A 25,729-nucleotide genomic window follows, 5' to 3' on the forward strand; every position below is an offset into this window, starting at 1 on the left:
TTCAAGGACACTGCTGAGTTTCATGCCCTCAACAACAATGAACAGTTTACAGATGGACACTAGAGCACGGGGTGAGTGTAGTGAGTGCAGTATTCACCGTTCTGAGGGTCGACTGAGGTCATGTGGCGAGTCGGCCTTTGCACCTAAATGGACGAAGGGTTGAGCGTGAAACTGCACAGACATCATGCGCCTACAGGCCAAACATGGAAATGCAGCTTCTGCTCAAACACGCAAGTCTGGTTTCCAGCCGCCAGATTAGTCTGAAGTAGCTTCAGCAACGAAGACGGGCTGTTGATAATGGTCTTGGGAGTCTTCCGTTATGGTTAACACTAGAAGCAACCCTTTGAAGCTAACCTCCGATGTCCAGGTGCAGGTAGAAGTATTGTGTACGTTGACAATTTACATAGATACTAGGGCAGAAAACTCCTTTTTCAGTCCTTTTGTATTTGACTTACCCGAACAGACTCAACTGTTGAAGCAGCTCAAAGTCTGAGTGTTTTTAGGAAAACCACAACTTTTAGTTTTGCTTTATAGCTTTTATGCTGTGTCCCTTACATTGACTTTAGTAGGTTAAATGAAGGATAATTAAACTGAGGTATAATAAAGTGGTGTACAGAGACATGGCTGTCGGAAATGGGGAAACTAAGTTTTTACCCATCTGCAGTTAAAAAAACTGATGCCATAGATCTCTAAACTCCTGTTCAGGTCTGTACACTTTCTGGGCCTGGTTTGCCGAAATTGTCTCCAAAAGTAAAGTTGAAGCTTCCGGTGAATCGAAGACTGGTTTCAGGAAACCAGGCTGTGCTTGAAGAGGATGACTGGGAAAGAATAAGTCCAGTTGATGGCAACAGACAGGACAAGACTGGGCAAACACGTTAAAAACACCACACAATGTTGACCAGACCAAACACATATTACAGTACTTTGACTTTCAATCACAACCTCCCATGATGCTGCTGGCATAGTATGAAAAAGGAGCGAGCATTCAAACACGTATTGAAAATAGCAACGTTTTAATAAAGAGCGATTTTACAAGACTGCAATGTCTAGCTAGCTAGGTGATAACTGGCATTGACATCCATGGTGTTTTACAAAGATGCAGTTATGGTAACTGGGTTTGAAGTTTGATGGGTTACTTGCAAGTTTGCATTTCTGCATGCAAGGCAGCCTTCAAACAGTTACGGACCCTACATTGTAAAACAGTTGATTATGAATGTCAATGAACGTTCATGTCAAGAGGTAAGTAAAAAATCTCATGGAGAAATTTCCTTAACGTTTTTCGGACCACACCGGTAAGTGAGAGTTCACACAATGGTCATGCTTTTACCGGGCACACAAGCCAATAAAAAGACAACACTTAATCATGCAAAAAAGACAATTTCTTTGTCTCTAAAAATAAAAGAACACAAAAAATCTTTTGAGTTCTGATATCATCCATCCGTAGTGACCTTGAATAAGAAGAAGCTGCGCTTTGATGATGACTTTGGTGCAAAAAAATGTTCCTGTTTCGAAGAGGACAGACCCTGTCCTGTCCACTTCCTCGATGAAGACACTCTTGGTATAGACCAGTTGTAATAGTGTACCTTTGACCCCCCCCCCCCCCCCCACCTCCCCTCGACCCCCCTCTCCCACTTCCTCCTCGAGATGGACACAAACATCACAAACATCGAACCCCCCCCTCCCACACATCCCTGGATGATGACACCTTCAAAATACAACCATTCAAACACAGATACAGCAATAAATTGTCCCACGTACAGTACGTCATCCAATGGGGCTTCGATCACTTTACAGAGAGAGCACGTCTAAAAACACATGAACGGCATTTCCTATATACAGAGGACACGGTAACAGTCAGAGGTTGGCCCAGGATGGATGGAGCTGCGTCGTGGGAGTGAAGTGCACATTGAAAAGAGCATTCAGCTGACGGAGAAAGACAAACCACTGGGATGAGGAGTAATGGAAGAGGGTGAAACGACAATTTGTCCAAATGTCAGCTGGCCTCTTGATGAGAAACCTCAGAGAATATCTGCCTGCTCGGTGACGATTTCTAACTGAAGTCTCTCTGCTGGTCGTAGAGTCGTAGCTGCAGGGAGGTTGGTTTTAGCTTAGCCAGCGGTTACGGTTCAAGGTTGAACCGTAACCCACACGCCACCATACAGTTGCAATTCTCTGACGTTTTTTGGCAGGAATCACAAGCGTGTGCAGCTCCAGCTCTCTGATTCCCTTTGAGATTCCAGGGCCGATGACTTCGGGGGCTTTTTTTTGCGTCGTTCTCATCAGATGAGTGATCCTTGGAACCACCTTAATTTGATGTTGGGTTGTACAGACTGAGACACGGCCACAATAGCACTGCTAAGTTGTACCCACAACCAGCTCACTAGAGACCTTTCATCTCTCACCGAGGAACTCGACCCTGTTTATCTCTATGGGAAGGCATGTGCACACAAACACACATACATGTACATAGAACAGACACAATCAATAGAAAACGACTTCATCCCCAATCGATTATTGCCCCTTTCAACTGTACATCCCAGCAATGATTTTAGGTTTTTGTGCAGCAGAGCGTTGTCCCCTCTTTGAAGGTTTGTGCTATATATATAAATGTATATACCGTCTGTCTGTCTGTGGGTCTAACTTGACCTTGGGTCTGCCATCAAAAGCCACATTAACGTTTGACGTCTCATTAAAGCCTCCCGTGTCTGGCTGTCTGAATTAATCTGTATGCCATCACTGCATCACTGGGGTCGTGATCAACAGACGTGACCCTCAGTCGTTTTACCACAGTCTGGCCCTCGTTTGACTCCTCCGACTGACCTTTAGCTGTCCCGTCCATAAATGTTGACACTACATTAGCAAAGCCCTCTCTGTGGTCGCAGTGCCTTTGATTACTCCAAGTGGAGGTGAGACATCTGCTGCAGTCATTTCCCTTATCCAGTTTTTTTCTGGAGTGAAAAGGACATCACAGGAGACTCATTTAGAACAGGACGGATGCAGGACAGGAAGGAGATCCTACAGTTGGGAGTTAGACCAGTTCTGATTGGCAAAGACTGAGAAACCCCGCCTCCCTAACATCCAGTCAACTCTGTCTGGCTCAGTGCATGTTTCACTACTTTTAGAGCAGTACGTGTATAACAGAACAGGTTAGAAAACAACGTAAAACAGCATTCTGTACAGAAACCTGATGTAGACACACAACAACACTACAGCAGGAAACAGCTTTCTAAACAGCCTACAGAGACGGGGGGGCAGTAACAAGATTGAATGATATTGCACAGCTGTAGAGGAAGAGGAGGAGGAGGAGGAGGAAGAGGAGGAGGAGGAGGAGGAGGATGAGGAGGGGGTGGGGGTGGGGGGGACAAAACACAAAGTGTGTACAGCACGACCCCAAGTAGCAAAGTTAGTGAAAGAGGTTTGTTTACATCCAAATGCGATGCCTGGATCTGGCTCAGTGCTTTTATCAGTTAGTTCCAGTGCAGTAACACATTGGTACCTGGCAACACAGTGATGACATCAGGTACCAAAAGAGAAACACAAACAGTACATACCCGACACAACCACGTCCATCCACACACTCACAGGCGCACCCACAAATTATCGCTCCACGTCGGACTTTTGATGTGAAGTTGGCAATTAAGAACAAATGGAGCTCATAAAAAGACTCAAACGGTAATGTTGATGCAGCACGTTGAAATGTAGAAAAAGGAAACGCGCACACACACACACACACACATTCATATTGATGACTTCTGACATCAGGTGAATAATGACACACAACCGGGAACCAATCTGAACAAGACGCTAAAATCACCTACACAGACATACACCCTTGGCAAAGTTCACATTGAGTAAAGTGCCAGCAAACAATCCAATCAGAGAAAGAGGCGCGTGTCCTCCGAGTTTGAAGTGGGTACGTTTTTTATACAGGAAATTATCAGGATGAGGAGGTCGGGAAGTGGCAGTAGAGCCTCTGCACTTCCATAGAGCTGTCATCGCAGGTCATAATCGCCGTCTGAATTGGCAAATCAAACAGAGGATGAGTGGGATTGATGCGGAGCCTCTGGTACCCCATTAAAAGACAGAGATATCATTAGCCACGTGGAGAGAGGAGAGGAGATTAGATGTCGAGGCTACATGGAAACAGATACAGCATTTCATCTTTCATCCATCCTCTGGTCCTCCTCTCCTTCTTCCTCTCCCCTCCCGTTTCTTCTACGTCTTCCTCTTTCTTCCTCCAGCACTGGATTTGGTTCTGGATTTGTTTTCTTTCGCTCTTTCTCTTTCCATCTCATTCCTCTCGCCTTCTCTCTCTTGGCTTTGCTGCCATGGTTACAGAATCATCCCTACATGAAGTGCATCTGCAGAGGACGGGAGGAGAATGGAGAGTAATTTAGTTTGACAAAACATCCCATCATGTGTTCAGGCATCGACTGACAAGCATATTACCTGCCGCAGTGCCAGGAAAACAGCTTTACATGGACGTGAGTGCTCAGTCGGCAATTATTCTCCTCTGTTATGTTGTAAATAATTGGTCAAAATATACTTGTTCTCCTGAGAGTCTTGTGAATGTACCGACTGATGGTTACTCAATGTGTAAAACACTATCTTCACACTTGCTGTTCAATTATCTGACAACATGATTCATGCTGCTTCTCGGGAGTGTCCTCACCTTATCAGTCGTTGAAACTAGCTATGAATGATGCCTCGATTATGCCAGAAGACTTGCAAACAGAAAGCCAATCTTGGTTGTTGTTATGCTGCTATAGTTATATATCAATTTAGGATGTCCTACTCTTACTGCGTCTCCCCAGGTTGTTTTTTCAGTGTTATTTACTACACTTTACGAGAAAAGTGTTCAATATCCCCCAGATAATTAGTTAGCTACTACTATTCTTTAAGGTACACACTCCGAAGCATAAATATATATATATATATATTTGTTATGTGTCGTTTGTCTCATGTGTACAAAGGCAGGGCAGCTGTTTCCCCCTGCCTCCAGTCCTTATGCTGGTTGTAACCGTACAATATATTGACTGAACAAATATGCAAGTGGTATCAATCTTCTCATCTAACTTTGACCAAGAGAGCAAATATCCCAACATGTCTGACTACTCATTTAACTACATTATGTGGCATATGCATCTATATACATCTGTGTGTTACCTGTGTCCCCGGGATGTGTCCAAAAGGGTTGGTGGGTCTCAGGACAGGCTGGTTGTACATGACAGTCTGCGGCTGCATCATGGGAACACCCCCCATCTGATGACTCATCTGAGGAGGGAGCTGGTCAGAGGAGAGGTGGGAGAAGAAATGACAATAGATGGGGAGTGGACAGGAGATAACACAATGTTTCAGATTTGGAGTAGATTCATGCCAGCTGAGTATGAATGAATGATTGAGATTAAAGCTGTTCGTTACCATTCCATACACAGGCACTTGGGGTGTCGTCATAGGAAAAGCCACTGGTGCAGGAGCCTGTTGGAAAAAGGAGAGGAACACAATAAACCACTTTCTGGCTGAGGAGCAGTCTTAAGCTTGACCTGAAAGTTGGTTACAAATATAATCCTGATACTGTCAGCCTCATGTCTAACGTGTCAAAGAAGTCCCCCATGTATATGTATATGTATGTGTATGTGTATGTGTATGTGTATTGGTTTTTGTGGAGCAAGACACTGAATCCTCAGCAACAAAGAGAGGTGCAATATCTTACAATGTAGAATTGAGGAAAAATAAATGTCTGAAACACAATGCCAAGGCAGCACAGTGAGCAAAATACTTCCCATTTCCTCTGATAATTCATGTATCATCAACAATACAGAGCCTGATAAGAAAAGTGTCACAAGGTTTTTTGGAGGATGTCAGAATTAAACCCAGTGCATAAAGAGGAGGGAAGGGAAAGTGGAGTGAATAAATGTACTTACGTAGCCAGTATAGATCATCCCATTCTGTGGAGAGATACAGAGAAAGACAGTTACAACAATAAAAGCCATGCTCGGGCCTTTTTCTCTAAATGAGCAGAGAAGCAGACTTTTGCCCATTCCCGATGTTCAAAAGACTCCTGCTTTAAATTCCTGTCGTGCCACCGGCTTTCCGAGCCATTTGCTGAATAAATGAGCAGTTTGAGTCGCGAGGTCAATCAGACGAAAATTAAAAGATGAAACCAGATTGAATGGAAGAGACTTGCGGATAATTAGAGTGGAGCACAAAGGACAGACACACATGTTGGATCTCCTTTGAAAAGCCCAGAGTGCAGCGGGAAGTTACATTGGGCCAACAGGTACATTTAATGAGTTTAATTTCAGAATGAGATATATGACTATTAGGAGAAACTGACTTCACTGACAGAATGATGGATGTCACCAGATTAATACACAATACCATACTTCATAAAGTAATATCTTATCTTATCTTATCTTACTTCTTTTGCTAGAGCAGTGCAGTAGTGCTTCCCTGACAAAATGGCCACATTCACAGACCTGACCCGAAATAATAAAGAGACTTTATTGTCACTTTGATTTCATTTTTAATTTGTAATAGTTATGTTGGAACTAAGAGGCAAGATGGCAAAAATAGATGTTGCAGTCCTACATTTACATTCAACACTTATGATGAAGGCACTTGCATATGACAACGTGGTACACATTGTGAACCATACTTTGTTGTTTCATTATTACCACTTTACTTAAGATTTCATTAAACTTATATTTCTTTGTCTTTTTACAAAATATACCAAAAACACTGGCAGCTTTTTTACATCACCGTGAACGGAATAGCTTTTGTTCTTGAATTTAATCTTTCCCAGCTTTTAAGTCGAGGGCACTGTTGAGTTGTAGTGGATTTTATATACACTTGCACATGTAGATAAGAGAGGTTATGTTTTAAATTAATACATAAAGAAAGATATGATCATTAATTTGAGGAATATTCTGAGGAATGTATTATGAAGCATAAGAGAGGATCACTGTTTTATTATTCTGTTTGTTAATGACAAATGTAATGATTCATTGTATGATGCATGGGAATGAATGGATGTTTTATTGTTTAGACAATAGTTAAAGGGATGCCGATTGAAACCTGAGATGTTGCTTTTATTCTGAAGGCAGGATAATAGGGTTTTATTCTGAAGGGGAACTTCCTGTCCTTGACCGGAAATGTGATCTTTGACCCCGCTAGCTTATTGATTGGAGGCATTCTTTGAAGTGGCCAATGGAACTAACCCTCAGGTGTGAACCTTATGTTTTATTCGCTGGTCAGCGTAGCATGCTGTGTCTCTGAAAGGTATTTGCATGAATACCTCCACTAACCAATGGGAGCTTAGCTCAGCGAATGGACTGCGAATAAAACTAATTGTGAGACGTGAATTTGGTCTCTTACGTGGTGACGCCAGACAGAAACTGCTGGCTACGTCAGGAGACTGTGGAAGCGAAGCCATGTGAGCGCGTCCGGGCCTGGACCATGTATGTATACTGATGACTCTTGTTTGTTATGATTAAATAATGATTATTATATATCTCTGGCTTCGGAGCTTCTTCTTCCAAGCACAAGGTAGCTCGAGATTCTTTGAACTCTTACAGCACCCAATAATAATAGTATAAATTGTCCTGTTCATAACTAACAGGAGAATGAGTGACTTGTGAACCAATCTGCGATGCCACAAACACACACACAAATTGACAACTGCGCAAATGTAGCTTTTAATTTACCATCTGAGGGACGGGCATGGGAGCAGGTGCCATGGGATGGGTGGTGTGAGTCCAGTTGCTGCTGGTGCACATGGTTTTTGACTGCCAGCCGCCTCCTGTTGGCTTCTTCTCCATCATCTGACTCCACTGGAGCTCCGGCCTGATGCACACACACACATACACACACGCACACACACACACACACACACACACACACACACACACACACACACACACACACGCAGCATTTGAAACAAAATAATGAATCATAAAAGAGTTTGAACAGTGATAAAGTTGGATGGACAGCTGAATCATTTGCTTGTGGCGAAGTTTTTAGATGTCAGGAAAACCCACTCACTTTTTAGCTGGCATCCCCCCAAACTGCAGATCTGAGAGAAAGAAAAACAAAACATATCAGATGAAAGGAAGCAGCAACGCCCGAGAAGGATGACAGACACAAATGGAAGCGGTGGCTGAATATTTGGAGATATTCTGCATACTCACTACCAACGAGGTTGGCTAATGAAGAGTCCAAATCATTGGGCAGCATTTTCCCAGAGTGAAATGGGACTCCAGGGCTGTGAATTTGAGCGGGTAGAGCTGGCTTTAGCAGGTCGCCTGACATCCAAAGGTTACCATGGTAACATGAAAGAAGAACAGAGGGGAAATGAGTCAAGAGCATGAAGCAACTGGACATAACTGTCACAGCTTATCCAGCTCTGAGTAGTGTGTGTTTATTTGCATGCTTCCTTGTATGTTTGCATGATTATACAATGTGTGTGTGCGTGTGTGTGTGTGTGTGTTGTGTATGCAGCCCTACCTCCCCAGGCATTGTTGTTGTTGGGCACAGTGTGTGTGGTCTGGATCGGGGTGTAGTTATGCTGCAGGGTGTACAGCTCACTGGTCAGGTTTGGCACACTGCAGGAAGGAACATTGGGAAGAGACGGTTTTGTTTCTCATTTTATTTTTTATATAACCAGAAGAAAACATTAAAAAAGAATCTGAACTATAATGACAACTAGGCCTCTTGTTGAAGACTTGGAGTCTTTCTGCAACATACAGATGCCGTTCCCTCGGTCGCAGCTTTACACTGCAGATGTTCGACTCACTGGTTGCTGACTGGTACGATTGGCGAGTTGGAGAAGAGATCCGTGGCCCCTCCGCTGCTGTTGGCACTGCCCACCGACTGGGTGCTGGGTGACACATTGGGTGTCTGAGTATCGACCCCCCTGTGAGCGTCCTCCTGAATGGGAAGCATCATCAGTATAATGTGATTGCTGCACACATTAACCCTGCTCTGGAAAAAGAACCAAATACAGCCATTAAAAACATTTATATTCCTGGGTGGCTTCTTTATTTGAATGAGAAATCCACTGCAGAGGGTCTTGAGATTGTGACTTCATTGTCATTCCCGGTGCAGCTCTACGCTATGGGCCAGCAGCCAAACACAGACAGTGTATCTCACTGTACTGCAGGACTAATGCACCTGTCCATTCAATGTCACCAGCAGTGTGGAGGACCAAAAGACTTGTAAAATAGTGTCTGTGTGCTTTTCTCCCACGAAAGCAAAAACTATTTAATTGCGTATGTGAAGTCACAACGATCACATTGTGGTTTCCTTGAGGACAATAGTGTTGGTCTCTATGGCTCACCTTGTGTTGCTGCAGTCTGTTGTCTTCTGTCTTGTCGTCCATGCGGCTGAGAGAGATCCCAGTGCTGGAGAGGGAGGACACTGCACTGGACAAGTTGCTGGATCTAAAAGGTGAGACGCAAAGACACATTGTTGCAAAGCTGACGGCTACATTGCTTTGTTTCGTTTGTCCACACTCTTTTTTTTTTTTAAAGTTCCACTTTATAGTATAATGCTTTGTGACCTTAACTTTATTGCAATAAGGCTATAATCCTGCAGCTCTGTGACGCTGTTATGATCGTTGTTGAGAAAACCAAACGGTTAGAGATGAGAAAGTATTGGACACAATTACATTATGACTAGATGATAGAGGATACACTAGATGATAGGGAAATCATTGGGATTCATAGGGAGCAGTACATAAATGCACAACAAAGGAATAAATTAGGGTTGACATCGTTATGCGTCATGGTTAGTATTATGGTAGGTCGCAAAAGGTTGCATCAACCTGAATAAAGCAGTGATTCAATGCAGCTATTTTAAACCCTTTGGAGCCTCAGAGCACCTAGTGGTTCGCAGAGTTACTGCCAAATGTTTAGATTCAATATATATATATATATATATATATATATATATATATATATATATATATATATATATAAATATTTGTTGTTATTTTACAGAGCTGGCTATTTTTATATCTGAATGTGCTCAAATATTAACATAAATAAAACACGTAGTGATTCATTTCGATGACCACCTACGTGTGGATATCACCACGACAATAAGGACACATCATCAGGTGGACACCTCTGTTTCCTCCGATGCAGTGACACAAAAGGGATCCGTTTTTTAAACGAAAAGGGGACGTGAGACACTGCGCTCCAAAGAAATGTGGCCCTGAATATTTGGATTCATAATGGTTGAGCAGAATATGTATGATGGTCATTGCAGCTGACTTATAGTTAAAGCCCAGTTTATTTTTTCTCTATTTCTTTTGTGATGTTGTGTTTTTTCTCATTTCATTGAGAAGGTGATCCTTGGGAACATTTATTTTACCAATCAGAATTTGGGCCTTATAAAAGGTTGACAGCCCCTGAGTTAATGAACCAAGCGACCGCGCTAGGTGACGCAAATCAAACACACCCACGTATCTGCGTTATTAACAGGTAAATGCTGGGTGTGGCCCCGCATGCTGAAACGACACTGCTGTTGCCTTGCCTTTTTTATTCTATAAGAAGTGTCAAGCTATTCAATTAATCATCTATCGAAATAAAACTTACTGTTAGTTATGAGCTCTTGAGTTTATACAGTATGTTGACATTTAATAAAACATGTTTGTAGCCTAAATGTGTTCACTTTAACAGTCGTATATAATATCATCCCATTTATAAGGCAGCTTATCATTAAGTACTTTACTTTAGTACTGTGTAATACAACTTTGAGGAAGAGTTTCATGTTCCCTTCAGGACGAATTGAAACAATTTAGTGAGTTTTCATCTGGTGCCATCGACAAGTCCAAATTTGTATTTTCACTAATTCTACAGTTCATAAAATCCCTGCAAAACTAATTACCACCAGCCTCAACTGGACTTTGTGTTTAGCACAAATTCTAGCACACTACACTAAAATGTTAAACTTGACCTGCAAAACATCAACCTGTAAGTATTTTCACTGCGAACATGAAAACATGCTGTATTAGCATTTAGCTCCAAGCATCTCTGTGTCTAAATACACCCTCATAAGACTCAGAACACAGAACTCTTGTTCATTGTTTGTTTTGTAATAAAAGTGGTAGTTTGACAGAAGTAGCCCACTGACGAGGAGAGCACTTGTTGTAGCACCAAGAGTAATTGCAGTAGTAGTAGTAGGTAGTCGTTTGTGGTCAGATCGTACCTGCTTGCTGCGGAGAGGTCCTTGAGCTTCCTGCCCTCCAGAGAGGCTAGATGCTGCTCCAGAGCCTCCAGGAGAGAGCTGGGAGCCTGAGGGGGTGTAAGTGGGAGGGGAGTTGATGGGGCATCATTAGAACCACAGCCAAGTGGACAAAATGGGACAAACCGCTTTCTCTCACTCCCATCTCCTCACCTCCTCACGTTATCTCACTCACGCACATACGCTCACAAAGCGGCAGCAAAAATTAAGACATTACCCTCAGATTCATTATCTACTCTACAACAGCTGCTTGTTTTTTTTTGCATTTGGTTTCATCAGGTTTGGTTCACCGGCATGCAAACATCAGCCTTGGATCATGCAAACGAGTCCACAGCGGGACTGACGGGTCAGGACAGAGCAGCAGAGCATTGTTTCTGCAGGGCTCCAGAGTAGAAACACCACAAACACGTCTCTGAACGGTCTAACGAGCCCATGCAGAGGCCAGCAGTGCACAAACGCTATCTTAATTAAACACACACACGCACACACGCACACGGGCAAAGAAAATCACAGTCCAAAAAGTACGAGTTAACTGGTGGATTCCGCATTAGGTTAAAAGTCAAATTAACGTATTATTAATTTTGGAAATTAGGCAGCAGCTAAAGCGGAGTACAACAAATTGTATCCCACTGGAAGCCAAGGAAGTTAACTCAGTGAAATGTAAACGTCTGGTGAAAAACCAGGTATACACATGGAGCAGCGGGCCAGCACTCTTTATTGTAAAACAAAAGGGATGGATGGGTTCATTTGAACCACGATGTGATACCACGTTTTTCATCGAGAGCCTTACATTTCAGCACCAGAGATCACAACGAAAACACAACAAGCAAAGAAAAGATTTCTCATATACTTATTTTAAAGGGGGAAAGAGAGTAAAATGCGAATTCTGGATATCCTTCTTCAGAGAAATCTAGAATATGCTGAAGGTTTAAAAGTAAAACAGACACATATCTAGAGCTCAGTAAAGGCATGGGTCACTATGTGGTTGAATAAGGGCATATAAGGTCTTCTTAAGCACTACAGACATGACATTAATTTCAAAAAGTTGTCCCCTTTTAGTATGTTACCTGATTTCTCACATTGAAAACATCCAATTATGGTTCCACTGAAAAGGATACTTTGTATTTGTGGCCTTTAGCATGATATGCAGTGCTTATGATGGCATTATGTACACCTATCCAAGTCATATTTGCAGAGACCTATTTAATAAAAACCATTCGCTGCTCTCCCCACAGCTAATGCAACGGGACATAATCTTTCCAGGGAAATGATTTGAACACTGCTTATGTGGGCAAAAACCTATTTCATAAAGCTGTGCTGACTTATTTATATGATAAGCCTTTGAATGAAGAGACAAGCCTTGATATTTACACGGGGGAAATGCCAGGGATACTGCTGTGGAAATAATAAGCCCCGGTCGTGGATGTCTAAAATAGAAATCTGCCAAAAAAAAAGAGGCTAAAAACTTTAGATTTTCAGCTGCATACAGCTGCTTTCAAAATCTTATCGAAGAGTAAAATTTGTTTTTATGATGATTAAAATATTTTTTTTGTGATGTAATTCCTGCGTGAATGCTTAACAATTGTGAATAAATAAATGTGCTTCAAGGCTATATGCAGGTCTTCATTTATTGTTTCCTCTCTATTCTAGAGAAAAGGAGAAAAGGCGAAGAAGTTAAGGAGAGTGAAGAAGAGAGGAGGACATGGCAGCTGCAGTGTGGGCAGGTCTGTAGGGTGAGTAGGGAACGGGAGCGCTTAGAATGAAGCATTATGGGATTGACTTGACGCATTTAAATACTGGTTGACTGATTGGTTGATTGACTGATTGAGATGAGATGTAGACTGACCTGTGTGAGATCGGGGCTGTCGCCCTGATCTATCCCAACTCGCTGTGTCACAAAAAAGGAGGGAGGGGTAGGGGAGGGAGGAGGGAGGCAAAATAAACCAAATGTAATAATAAAACAAGGAATAAACCAAAAAATACAACAGAGTGAAAAAAAAAAAAGAATACAAAAAAGGGAAGAGGCGTGTGAAGGAGGAAGAGGAAGAGGAGGAGGAGGAGGGAGAAAGAAGAATCAAACTCAAGCATTCATTACTTCATGCAGTGGCTGGAAAGGAAAACAAATAAAAGACAACAGAGGAGGAGGGCGCGTGCACACGCATACAAACACCGATATATATACATATACACCGTTTATGTACACACACACTTATAAATACACGCACACACACACACACAAACACACTGAGATCTGGAGACTGGTTTGAAATGAATGCTGAGCACACCGACTGATTGAACAGGCAGGGCAGAGAGGGCAGACAACAGGTCACGTGACTGCGAGGTAAGAAACATCCAAAAGGAAGACACTCAACTAATGTTGACTTTGAACAGAAAGAGAAAGGGGGGGGCACAGATGACACACAAACAGACAAACACACATTTTGTTAGACAGATAAAATGAATGGGTCCTTAAAGTCAACGTTAGTCTGTTGTTGTTTTTTTTCTTTGGATCGAGTGGCTGCACCCCAAACCTTCCAAATAGGAACGAAACCAAGCAGAGAGAAAGCTTTTGAAGATGGCGCCCGGGATAATACTATGCAGGATAACACTGTTTATATTCACTGTGCAGGCTAGCAAGAACTGCAACTGTTCACTGGATACCAGCCATTATAACGGGGGGGGGTTTAAAGAAAAGGGAGGAAATAAAAATAAGAGGAAGAGGACAGAGATAGTGATAGAAAAAGAGCTTGCTTGGGCATGCAGTGCAGGCATGTGAACAGGCAGCACGCGAGGGGTCCCTCAACTCGAAACTCTACATGAGTGACTCTCTGATAGGCTAAGACTCAGCCATTAATCACTTGTCATGGAGTCACCCCCTCCCCTGGTCAGGGCAAGAGAAGGACAGAAACAGGAGGAAAATCTAGAGGCAAAAAAAGACTCATGAAGGTTAGGGAGAGCCCCTGGACACTGATCTACGGTCCGTTTTGGGTTGGAAAATAGCAACCGTAAATCAGATCCAAAGGGTAACAGAGGTGTGGAGCGAATCTCAACAGGTTTCTATGCAGGTGAAATTCTTCCGAGAAACGGGATGAAATTATAATTGAACATGGCGATGCCTTTATAGGAGGCCGTCGAGATTCGCCCCAGACAGATATTCTCGCCCTCTCCACGATGTATAACTCTGTTTCCTCCTCCGAGGAGGAGGAGGAGCAGCAGGACAAACGAACGTTACCTCTGCCACTTTGAGAAACTCAGACAGTTTGGTCATCCTGTTGAGGAAAGTCTTGTAGATCTCCAGAGCTTCTTTGCACTGGTTCTTCTTCATGTCAAAGTATTTCTCTGTGTATCAGAAAAACAGAATCGGCATAAATCAATCGGGGAAAAGCGTCATTTAGCCCACTGAGGTACTCGATGATGATGTTAGAAAGTGTATATAATAAAAAAGAGGTTTAAAAATCAACCTGACATTGATTTGTCCTCACAATCCTGCACATATGGAGCAGATGTGGGCTAAAATATATTTCTCATAGAGCCCCAGTAACGATTTAACCATAGCTGAAGTACTTTAGATCAAGTCAATTAAGTAATGAATAATTTCACGAAGTCCTCATTCAAAGGTTTGTTCTTGGCCCCTGACTCCTCACTGGCTTAATAATTAATGGGAGAAAAGAAGGTGATCTTTAATTGGCCACAGATACAGTCGGAGGAAAAATTGATTTCCCCTTTTAAAGAAGGCTTGAGTGGAGTCACAGTCTGGTTGGTCTCGCATAGCCAGAGCAATCTCCAAACAGCGCTGTGTCAGCGCTAAAGAAGGTCTGGCTCCACACATCATTCTGGTACGCTCCGGCTTGTCTGCTTTTCTTTAAACCAATCACAATAGTCTTGGCGGCCAATGGCAGGCTCGTACCTGCAGTCTACATCCAGACTACAGGCTTGTGATCTCCACATCAGAGACAGATTAGTGCATACATACTACTGTATCTGCTGTACTGCATGTGTGGGTTACCCAGCATGTTGATGACCCCTTCGTTGTAAGCAGCAAACAACCGAATGGAGTCTTTAAACAGCAACATGAAAGCTGTGTTGATCACTCCGTTGGTTAGTTCATTGGAGTTTGGCTGGAGGAAAGAAAGAGAAAATGAATGCGATTGGATCAAGATATTGCAGTATTTTACATTATTATATTTTACAAGTCTTGAGTCTCTAAGCCAGATGTTTTACCTGGAAATCCAGCAGTGCGTCCAGCTGGTTTTGAATGATTGGCAGAGTCTTAATCAGCTTCTCTGTGTTCATGGTGCGCATCACACCCTCAGCTCTGGTAGCAGACAAGAATACGTGCACACAAACACACAAGCAACACACACACATAGGGTTTATCAGGCCTGTAGAACGTGTACATGTGAAAGGAAGTCCCTCAGATATACACTCTTGTAAAAAAACACACTTCAAAGGGGACATTTCACTTGTTTGTTGTGCCAACAAACTGTCAAATAAGACAAACTGTCAGCTTTTTTGTTGGCTGTCTTGATCAACTATATAGCAAACAGATTTAGCCTTTAGATGTTGAATCCCATGTTTTCTGAAGTAAAGCATAAAAACAAAAACACCACCCCATCTGCTGAAAAGTGGGAAATAATAATCCCGTCCTTTTTGGTCGAAAAAGCCCATAATGCCTCTCCGTATATGTGACGTGTGTGTTGAGTTGGTTACCCTCTCTTCATCTTGGTGAAGTCCACTGCTGCTAGTCTGTAAGACATGGCTTTTTCATTCAGGTAGCGGCTGTAGCGTCTGATGAAAGTCGACATGTTATACCCTGCGGGGGCACAGAGGGGGCGCTGCAGTTAGAAGACAGATCACCATTTTAAAACCAGGTAAAGAAGCTGTAATCCCCCTCACAAGGGAGTGGACTAACTTCTCCACGAGCGATCTGCTTTTCTCCAAACTGGCCGTTGCACCATTTTACCTCCAGGTTTACATTTATATGATATAGTATGTTTAATTACAAATTCATGTGTTTCCATTTTCAGTAATATCCAGCAGCTTTGTGTGTCCAACAAAAGGCTCATTTATCTGTCGCGTTTCAACCCTGGACCGCAGCTTCCCTTTGAAATCAACTGTGAAATGGGCTTATTGATAGTCCTACGCAGCCGGGAGAGTCCGACATGGAGTCATTATGTTAGACGTACAGCACTGCTGAGTTTACAAACAGCCAAACAGCATTAAATCACCTTGTAGTGCAGCCTTATCTAGAAAGTTGTTGAGGTTGAAGAGTGTGTTTCTGGAGGCAAGATACTGCATCAATCTCTGGTGGAAAAAGAGAGAGAAAGAGTCAGTGGCTTATCTGATGCTGTTCCCTGACAGCATCCACTCATGTCCACTCGGGCAAAATAACAGAGTAGATGTGACGGAAAGTGAACGGTTTGCTTTACGAGCATTTCACAGAGAGTCGGTTGACTTAAAGTCATGAATTAGACACTTCCTTCAGAACTGTAGCGGCCCTTGTTTTTAAAGGTCGGTGTAAAATTGAACAATTATCCCATTCCAGCATCCGGCTTTGACACTAAATGCATCACATTGAGCCCCAATTCATTACAGTTTTTTTTCTGGGCAGAACATCCCATCATTATTTGTGGTGCAAAAGGTTTGTTGTTTGCTAACTTTGAGGTCCCCGCTGTAATCCCTCTCTCTCTGGTCTGAGACGCTCATCGTTCACCACGTTTAATGTTTGATGTTTTTGGACGAGGCTCCTGTGGTGTGAGCTAGCAGAGCGATGTGATTTGTCACACTGGCCATTGAAATGTCAGCGGGGTACATCATCAGTCCTTGTTGCACATGTGGAAGACACCGCTTCAGAGAAACTCGCCGCAAGAGTTGGAGAGAAATTGCTCCAACCTTGTGAGCAAAATGTCAGTCTCAGGACAGATCAATGACTCCAGCATCAGGCGCTCTTTTTCATGTCTGTGCGTATGGAGGCGGAGGCTCAGAGAGCATTAGATTGCACCGGAAATGTCTTTGTTTCATCCTTTCATTGACTCCCATGTGCACTTTTCGGATCATTAATAGTTCATTATCTTGTGCTGGTCTGCAACTAACATTACATGAGCAATACATCTGTATTTAGTCTTCCCAAAAATGAATAGACTATCTAAATGGTTTTGGATTGGTTTTCTGTCCATTTACTAATGGAAAATTGACAAATCATGACATCATCATAACAGTTATTTTCTGTTGAGGACACATGATAACATATTTGATCCCATAATAACAAGCTTGCTATGTCAAGATGAAAAAAAAATGTTCTTGTCATCCGGAGAATGTTCCGTTTGCTCAGCTCACCTCGCTGCCGTACATCATGAGGTGGTGTGTGGTGATGAGCGCTTTGAAAACCACTATCCAGCTGTTGCTGGCTGTGCGCTCCAGCAGTGTGTCTGCCAGGTGGGGGATGCTGACGTTCAGCTCATTGGTGCAGTGGATCAGGTCTGGAGGACACAAAACAAATCACATTAAATACGCTGGACATACAGAGAACGCTGTAAGAGAATCAGGCCCGTAGAGATCACCCCCGCACCGCGGGGGGCCTCGCGTGGCAATTTTGTTGTTGTTGTTGTTGTTGTTGTTTTTAATCCAACACTAGCCAGCGGACTCGGCCGTATTGCGGCTAAGTGTCAGCTGACTCGGCTGTGTTCCGGCTCGATGCGGCCAAATGTGAGCCACCTTTGACACTGTTGCCATGTCTGGCCCAGGTGTAGCTGTTACGGACATGGGCAGATTCTGTCTGAGACATGGCAACCGGTTTATCGGCTGCCGAATCTGGGCCGAATAATGTAATAAATAAATAATATTACATTACGTAATAACATTAAGATATCCCTCAAAGTTGTCTCTCTCATATAAAGCTACACAATAAAAAAAGTATTTTAAATTGGCTTTATAAGTTTTAAATAATAGTTGTAAAGGCAATCGTAACAGGCAACCACTAGGGCCTTTATGATATAGCGAACACGCTAATAATAAAACACAACTCCATACTATCAAGTGTGCCTGATGTAGCCACGGCCATCAAATTATTTCTGACAATATCTGTGACTGTCGCAAGCGCTGAAAGGTCATTTTCCAAGCTAAAACTGATCAAAACATATCTCAGAAGCTCCATGTCACAAGAGAGGCTGTCAGGTCTGGCCATCCTTAGCATAGAGAATAAACGTGCGCGCAGTTTAGATGTAAAGAGCGTGGTTAAAGACTTTGCACACAGATTTGCTAAAAGACGCGCACATGTGTATTCAAATGCAAACCTGTAGAAAGTAGCCTACCGGTGTATCGACTATATGTAGGCATACTTGTTATGTTGTTGTAACATATGTTCTGTTTGAGCTGTTTGATAGGCCCTAGCATATGTTTTGTTTCTGTTGGAATACATTTGTTCTCTGTTTGAGCTGTTTTTTCTGATTGAATAAATTTCCCTCAAAAGAAAAGCTTGGGTCCTGTTCGTTTATCTTTGGATAATGACCGCCGGACAATACATTATCCCTTACATATGGGGGGGGGGCCCTCTCAGGGTTATTCTGCAGGGGGGCCTCATGTGTTTCCGTTACAGCACTGAAGAGAATAAACCCATTTTGGTTTAAGATAAAGATAATAGAAACAGGCGTGTGGCCAAGAGTCATCTGTAAAGTTGCCGGTTTGACTGCTATGCTGTTCATGTGTCCTTCAACTCAAACCCTGTATTTTCACTTACTTTAAGTCACTGTGAATAAACGCACCAGCCACATGCCAATATCATAATTTATTACCTTAAAGAGCTCACAGGTTGAGTTATTGAGAATCGATGGAATGAATGAACCTCCTCGGTGAAGGCAGTCTCATCAATTGGTGCATTCATTTTGACTCACTCAAATCAATAAATAAATTATTATTTAATGATAGAGACTGAATAGACAGATGAATCAGAACCTACTGTACCACAAAATCCATGTTGGGGCTTCTATTCAACTGCTACCTACTATACACCAAAATGCCAGTAAGTAAGATGGAAAGTTACGTTACAAGATCAATTCAACATCAACAATGGATGCACACGATGAAAACAATGTTCAAATTATTAGCCCCATCCTGAATATTGAATCACATGTTTTCTTCCAAACCATCTTTGTTAACAATAATGAAACAAAACCATAGACCTTATATGAGGACGTAGTCATTTTCATAATTTTAGCCGTCGCCATCTTGATTTTTGACCGTCGCCATTTTGTTTTTTGCCTCCAGAAGTGAAATGAGAAGGTGGAGCTAAGAACAACTGAACGTAACATTTTTAGGCAACCAAAACATTACAATGAATGAAACACACTGTGAATGGGTTAAAGTTGTCAGACGAAAACACAGATCACTCCCAGACTGCACAATGCCGTGGTAACGACCTGTCAATAACAAGGTAGCCCGCCCTAAAGCATACCTCGCTTTAGTGTCTATTTTACTCTAAATGGGACAATCATTTACGAATTTAACATTATGCTGTATTGATAAAGATTTGAAACTAGTGATTGAGACCATAAACTCATGTTTATGAGGTAATTAATCAAGAGAGAAGTAGATTATTTTTCTCATAGACTTCTTCTATACAATCTGATTTATTGCCTGATGGCCAATAGGGAGAATGCAAGTTTAAGGCACTTTGTACATTGGCTTCACTTTTTAGACTCAGAGTTGACTCCAATGTTTACCGAATGAGACTCTCATTCAAAGTGTAAATTATCTGTTCAAAGCAAATGTGGAACACATTTTAAAAGTTAAATAACGTTCTGCTGCGTGTTGGATTTTAATGGTCCGACAAAATGTCCGACTGAGAGTGTATTTTTAATGAAAAAATGCAAAAGAGAGAAGTTTTATGATTCAAAATTCAGCAGTGAACACTTAACATACAATGAGGTCAGATTGGTGGAACAATGATCTCAATTCTTCAAGGATTTCTCTGGCAAAAGATCAAAATGTGAAGCATGTTCGGCCTCTGTTTAATCCCTAGTTAAGGAACCAAGCTTTTAAATAGCAGAAACATGTTTACGTTTCCTGTATACTGCATATTCTGCAAAACTTATTTAGCTGTGATTCAGTTGGATTACTAAAAAGAAAAGGTTAAAATCTCCAATTACAAAGATTATTTGTTCTGTTAAACTTGAGCGTGTGTGTTTTACAGTAAACCCACTAAATGAACTGCATTGAGCCCGTGAGGAGCTGCTTCATACAGTCTGTTCAGTGACGTTAAAGATATCTTCTGGATAAACCAATCACATTTATTTCCCTATTCTGCTGTGAAAATCACTGTTCAGATGAACACAATCTTCTCTGTACTTGAGATGTAGCAGATTATTTAAAACTCGGTCAGGAACAAGATCTAATTCTAATGTTAGTTTAAATTAAATGCCTCATTTAGGGACAAAGTGATAACACACCAAAAGGAATAAATCCCAAATATGACCAGATGAGATGGGAAAAATTAAAGACGAGAAGCAACTTGAATTTGACAGAGCACAACATGGAAAAGAACAGAACATCAACATATATAATGAAAAAATAGAAAAACTCAATTTAGAAATGCAGATTGAGTTTGTGAAACCACTGGGGGAGTGAGAGGAAGTGTACTCCTCTTCAAAGAGAGACATTGAGAGACATGTGCATGCTGAGTTACTGTGAGAAAACTTCAAGCAAGGTTTGCCTTCCGAGGCAGAGCCTTGGTCTGTTTCTTCCACCGGATCAGAGGTTATCAGAGTTTATTTGAAAGCTCTCTGATGTTTTCTGCGCCCACTGAAACGCTGGAAACCAAAGAGTGTCGGTTGATACCACGGTTAAGTGTTTGATGCATGTCAGAGGCAACCGTAGCACCGTAGTTCACCGCAGCTGAAGCTTCAATCCTGTTCATCTGTACTACTTATGTTATTTAGCAGTGTGAACACCTCAGGGGCAACAACACAGACGATAATAACTCCTACAATATTGATTGTAGTCTTCATCAACTCGTCCAACTTTGCCTGTCGTGTCTGGCTCTCACTCGGCTCACGTCATAACATTTGCTTTCCTGCATGAGGGACAAATATATAGTTCTGTGTACTTCCAATATCTGAAGTACACAGTTTGAAGATCATCAAATGATTCTCAAGCAATCTTTTTAATAAGTACCCATATGCATAAATAATAATCATTATTTATACCCGAACCGCTATAAATCAGACTTTACCGCTGTAGTACCCTAGACTCGCCTCTAGAAATAAATTTTTATATTTCTCCTAATTAAATTTCAGGCCATTATTATTAAATCGTTACATGGTAATGGTAGCGTTCAGTCATGCTTTACTCATTGTTAATGGTTGGTTTTTTAATTTCCTTCCAGGATCAATAATTAATGTTACCATATTGATTTTGGCTAATTAATGTTTCCTGTTACAAGTGAACAAAGAGAGCAGTAAGGTGGACCTGCTTCACACTTTTTCACATGTCAATGTCGGTCCACAACTTTATACCTTTTCATACTGCGCCATTTAGGGTAGTTTGAGAAATCTGTGTCTATTTTAGCTGCATGGTGGCTAACAAGCATGCAATTCAGTTTCTTAGTTGTACTTTTATTTATTTATTTTATATTTAAGTGAATTGCAACGTATTTGTGCTGGATTCTGTTGTTTTTATGAAACCACTTCAGCCTTCAGTCTTTTTTGGACACTGTTTAGCTTAACAGAGCAGCTATCATAACTTGTTTAAATGTATTAATCAACTTTTCACAGAGTAATAGCAAAGCACTCTTTACTTGAATACAATTACACCTTAGCCGTTCAAAGGTTCAGTCGAATGCCGGGTCCACCTGCATGCATTCCTTTGGGTGATAATACATCAGCTAGGATTTAATCATAGACGTGTGACAGATTGCCAGAGGGATGTGATGAAATATTGACGGCCAACTTGGATTATTGATAAGCTGCAGACCATAGGATATAATGTACGTACATCAAGAACACAATTAGAAATATGATTAAGGATAACGTTGTGCAAACATTAAAACATAGAACAAGAGGACAGCATGGGGTCATCCAGTTAAATTCACGGCATTTGTAATGCTCGTTAGGATCAAATGTAAAACCAGTGTCTTAAATTATGTGTGACTACAGGCATTTTAAATGTAATAAACACGTTTTAAAAGATGTTTCAAGAACTTGGCTTTAGATAAAATGAGTAATTGTTGTGACTTGAAATTGGGGTCATTATACTGAATACGGGTGTGGAGGTATCCATTGATTCCTGTGAATCAAAGGCACGCCGTCTATTCTTCTTCTGTCATTACTTCAACATCTTCTCTATGTCACTTAATTTGAATGAAAGGACAGACACGTGGCCACCAAGGTACACAAAGCCTTTCACTATTCACCACACGTTTTGTTGCGTCTACATATTTACTGCCATGATACACAACCAAATAAATCATATGCTGAATAGCACAGCTGTGTTGCTTTCAGGGCAAAAGGTCATTTTTGGCCTGATTATTATTCTGTGTGTGATGAATCTTATTTCTTTGGCCACTCTCTGCTATCTCAGCCACGCAGAATACTGACTTGTGAAAGTGAAATCCCATTAGTCCGTCTGTCATGCTCATCATTGCTGTGAGCTAGTAAGTAGTCAACATTGGCCGTTTATGTCACCAACCAGTCTGTCAAGGTCATGACAATATATTAAAAAAGAGATGCTCTGAATAGCTTCAATGGCAAGAAATGTGTTTGATTCATCAGGCATTGCATCGACTCATTTCCATGTGCCCGGCAAGGAGGGATCGATGACCATTTGAGTGTATTTTCAAGGCAATTGAAACGTTGTTTGTATTCATCAAACCTCTCAGATTAGGTCAACCGATTCAGAATCAATGCCCAGGTGCTTTTGTTATCATGTAAACGTGAAGTTAGCTCCAGAGGATATATCATTTTAAATATTTGCCAGCAACCTCTGTTCCATTGTATGTTGTTAAGGAAAGACTCCAGTGGTGTGGGAGTTGCACAAAGAGGGCGAGGGTCACACAGACCTGAACTTTCAGACCTGAGATTGACCATCTTGTGCAGCTGGCTCATCAGAAGCTACTTTAGAGCGGTTGAGTTCATTGCCTTTTCTTTGCATTCAATATTCACTTCCCCACCACGGTCCTCTTAATCAGTCGAGAGATTACTGTCGATCCGCTGACCCCCAGATTACAAACTCACTGCGTCTTCCATCAAACCTTACAAATACAGCATCTGCACTCTGATATAATGCCAGACAGTCCTATGTTACATCATGTCCTTCGCGGAGAAGAGAGGCCCTACGAGAACCGAAATGGAAAGTGTTTTATTGTGAAAGCTAGCAGTGTCTATTTGAACAGCTGCATCTGAATGGTCCAAGTACAAAACATTCATTCAGCTAAAACATTCGATTCGGGCTTCCAGGGGGTGAATTGAGCCCGGCCTTTATTTTCTGCTTTGGCACAGAGCTTTTTATTCCACTAATAATCAGAATAAGAGCCAGAAACGCCTTGTGTGACCACCTTGACCAGAATGAACTGACCTATGATGAGAGAGACTTCATTGTCCTTGAAAGCAGCAGTATAGACCTTTTCTTACAATCCATTTGATAGATGAAAATTCTGTCACGTAAATGTCCCAGTTCTATTTTAAGACCATCTGCTCTCACCCTTGAGTTAAGTGACATTTACTGGTTTCCGAGAGAATACGACTCATGGCTGGTGCTGAAGGTGGACGACCTCCTACCATTTAATAACTGCAGGGTTACTGTGCTCCTATAACACTGGGACTTCGGCAGGAAGCACAACAGTAAAACAATAACGGTGCCAATCACTTGATGCCCTTTAAATGGTTATTTTCTTCTGCACTTACGATAATACTGTATTTTCAGTCATCAATTTGCTTGATTATCTTTAGAAATTGAAAATCAGTCAGTGTTGGCTAACATACTTTTAGAAATCTTTGTCTGTACCAGCTGAGATTTGAACCCTCAAAAATGGCTCCAGCAGTAACACTGAAAACTCTAGATAATTAGCTTTTAGTGGTGGTCACAATCAAGATAAGATTTGTATGAAATCAAAGCAGAAGTAATTACTCTGTGTTGCGATTCGAGAGTCACAAAAAGGCTTTTTCATCATAAGTGCGTTTCTGAACCTTTTCAGACTCCCCCACTGGGTGTTTTCCCCCCTGCTTTAATGGCCTTTTTTGTAGGGCAGAGTGATACAGCTCTGATTTAGATGCATTGTGTTGAGGCGCCCGGTGGCACATCTTGTGAGGGAGCCTAGAATTCCCAGTGTCACCTCTGCTGTGGACATGACCGACTAATCCACTGCCAAACTTGCCAGCTGACTGGCTGGGTGTGTAGCTGGATGACTGACTCTGAGGCTGTTTGGCTACGTGCCTTGTTGTTTCTCTCGGCCTGATTTCCTCTTGATTAGCCATCTTGCCATTTACTCGTCTGTGTCTGTCTGTCGTTAGCTGTCCGGACTGACTGCCTGTGACTCTGACCGCCAGCCCCATTGATTACCCGCGCTCTCCATCGATCACGTCAAGTAATTATAGTGAGGCAGAAAGCCACCTAACCTATAATCTCTGTTCAAATCTACATGTGAGGAATCCGCCTTTTCCCATGTGTACACAATTGCTGCAGTTTGCACACACGGCTAATTAGCAGAATGTGGAGATAAAGAATCTGTCTGCTCAAACGCCTCATTGTAACACCCACCAGCAGAGCTATACAGTACACACACTGCCTCTCTGCTCCTCCAGCACCTCAAGACTGACAGCAGTAACACATCCATTAATGACTGTAATGCACCAGAGGACATGACAGTGAACTTGAATGTGACATTATAGAGAAGGTGTTGGTGATGCTGCAGAAATAACGCACATTTTGTTCCGGAGTGTCTCCAGAGACAGGATCTAGTGCTGCCGCTGATATAGTGACGTTAATAATGGATAGGCCTCCACTGTAAAACGGCTGGTTGCAATATGATTAGCCCATACCAGAGTGGCCTATTTCCACTGACTGACATGCACATTGCCCCTCGCCTTATAGCCACATTTACTGGTTACACTAATAGCCAGATACACTGTAGCGCGTGATTTGATGCATAAATCCCATTTTAATCTAGGGGAATGTGGTGTCTAATTAAAGAGGATGCAAACGTAACCGGGCCGGATGAGAGGGGGGGGGGGGGGGGGGGGGGGGGGGGGGGAGAGGGGATAACAGATGCTGTTTATACAAGCTATCCTTTGTGAGGAAAGATGCTGGTAGCTTGATGCATGCAGACTATCTCTACAGTAACCAGTGATGGCATGCTTAACCTACAGTCAAGGTGCTTCTTCTTGGGTCCGCTGACTTCATGCGTCGTGGCCTTGCAGACGGCTTTGCTGATGGCAGACCCGGTCATGCTGTGCTGCGCCGCAGCGATCCGGTCCGTCAAAGACTGTCCCGACAT

The 25,729-nt window shown here is 42.2% G+C and overlaps 1 protein-coding gene across 1 annotated transcript; it reads right to left on the reverse strand.

Annotated features, from left to right (window-relative positions):
• Window positions 1-4,285: 4,285 nt before the first annotated feature.
• Window positions 4,286-25,729, reverse strand: LOC117742699 (phosphatidylinositol-binding clathrin assembly protein-like). Its single transcript, XM_034550279.1, has 19 exons — window positions 25,600-25,729; window positions 17,584-17,726; window positions 16,476-16,551; window positions 15,958-16,060; window positions 15,469-15,562; window positions 15,254-15,365; window positions 14,480-14,586; window positions 13,094-13,135; window positions 11,212-11,297; window positions 9,338-9,440; window positions 8,795-8,928; window positions 8,506-8,603; window positions 8,190-8,303; window positions 8,044-8,074; window positions 7,707-7,845; window positions 5,925-5,948; window positions 5,422-5,478; window positions 5,167-5,286; window positions 4,286-4,361 (listed from the first exon to the last, which is right to left on the reverse strand). The coding sequence occupies exons 1-19, from the start codon at window positions 25,727-25,729 to the stop codon at window positions 4,347-4,349; spliced, it is 1,728 nt and encodes a 575-aa protein (XP_034406170.1). The 3' UTR covers window positions 4,286-4,346.

This window comes from Cyclopterus lumpus, chromosome 14, assembly GCF_009769545.1.
Source record: "Cyclopterus lumpus isolate fCycLum1 chromosome 14, fCycLum1.pri, whole genome shotgun sequence".
Classification (NCBI taxonomy): domain Eukaryota; kingdom Metazoa; phylum Chordata; class Actinopteri; order Perciformes; family Cyclopteridae; genus Cyclopterus; species Cyclopterus lumpus.

Coding starts and splice junctions, on each gene's coding strand:
- LOC117742699 (XM_034550279.1), bottom strand. CDS start 25,729: ATGTCGGGACAGTCTTTGACGGACCGGATCGCTGCGGCGCAGCACAGC. Junction 14,587..15,253: donor AGGGGTCATCAACATGCTGG/GTAACCCACACA, acceptor TCTGATACACAG/AGAAATACTTTGACATGAAG. Junction 11,298..13,093: donor ACAGCCCCGATCTCACACAG/GTCAGTCTACAT, acceptor ACACCCCCTCAG/GCTCCCAGCTCTCTCCTGGA.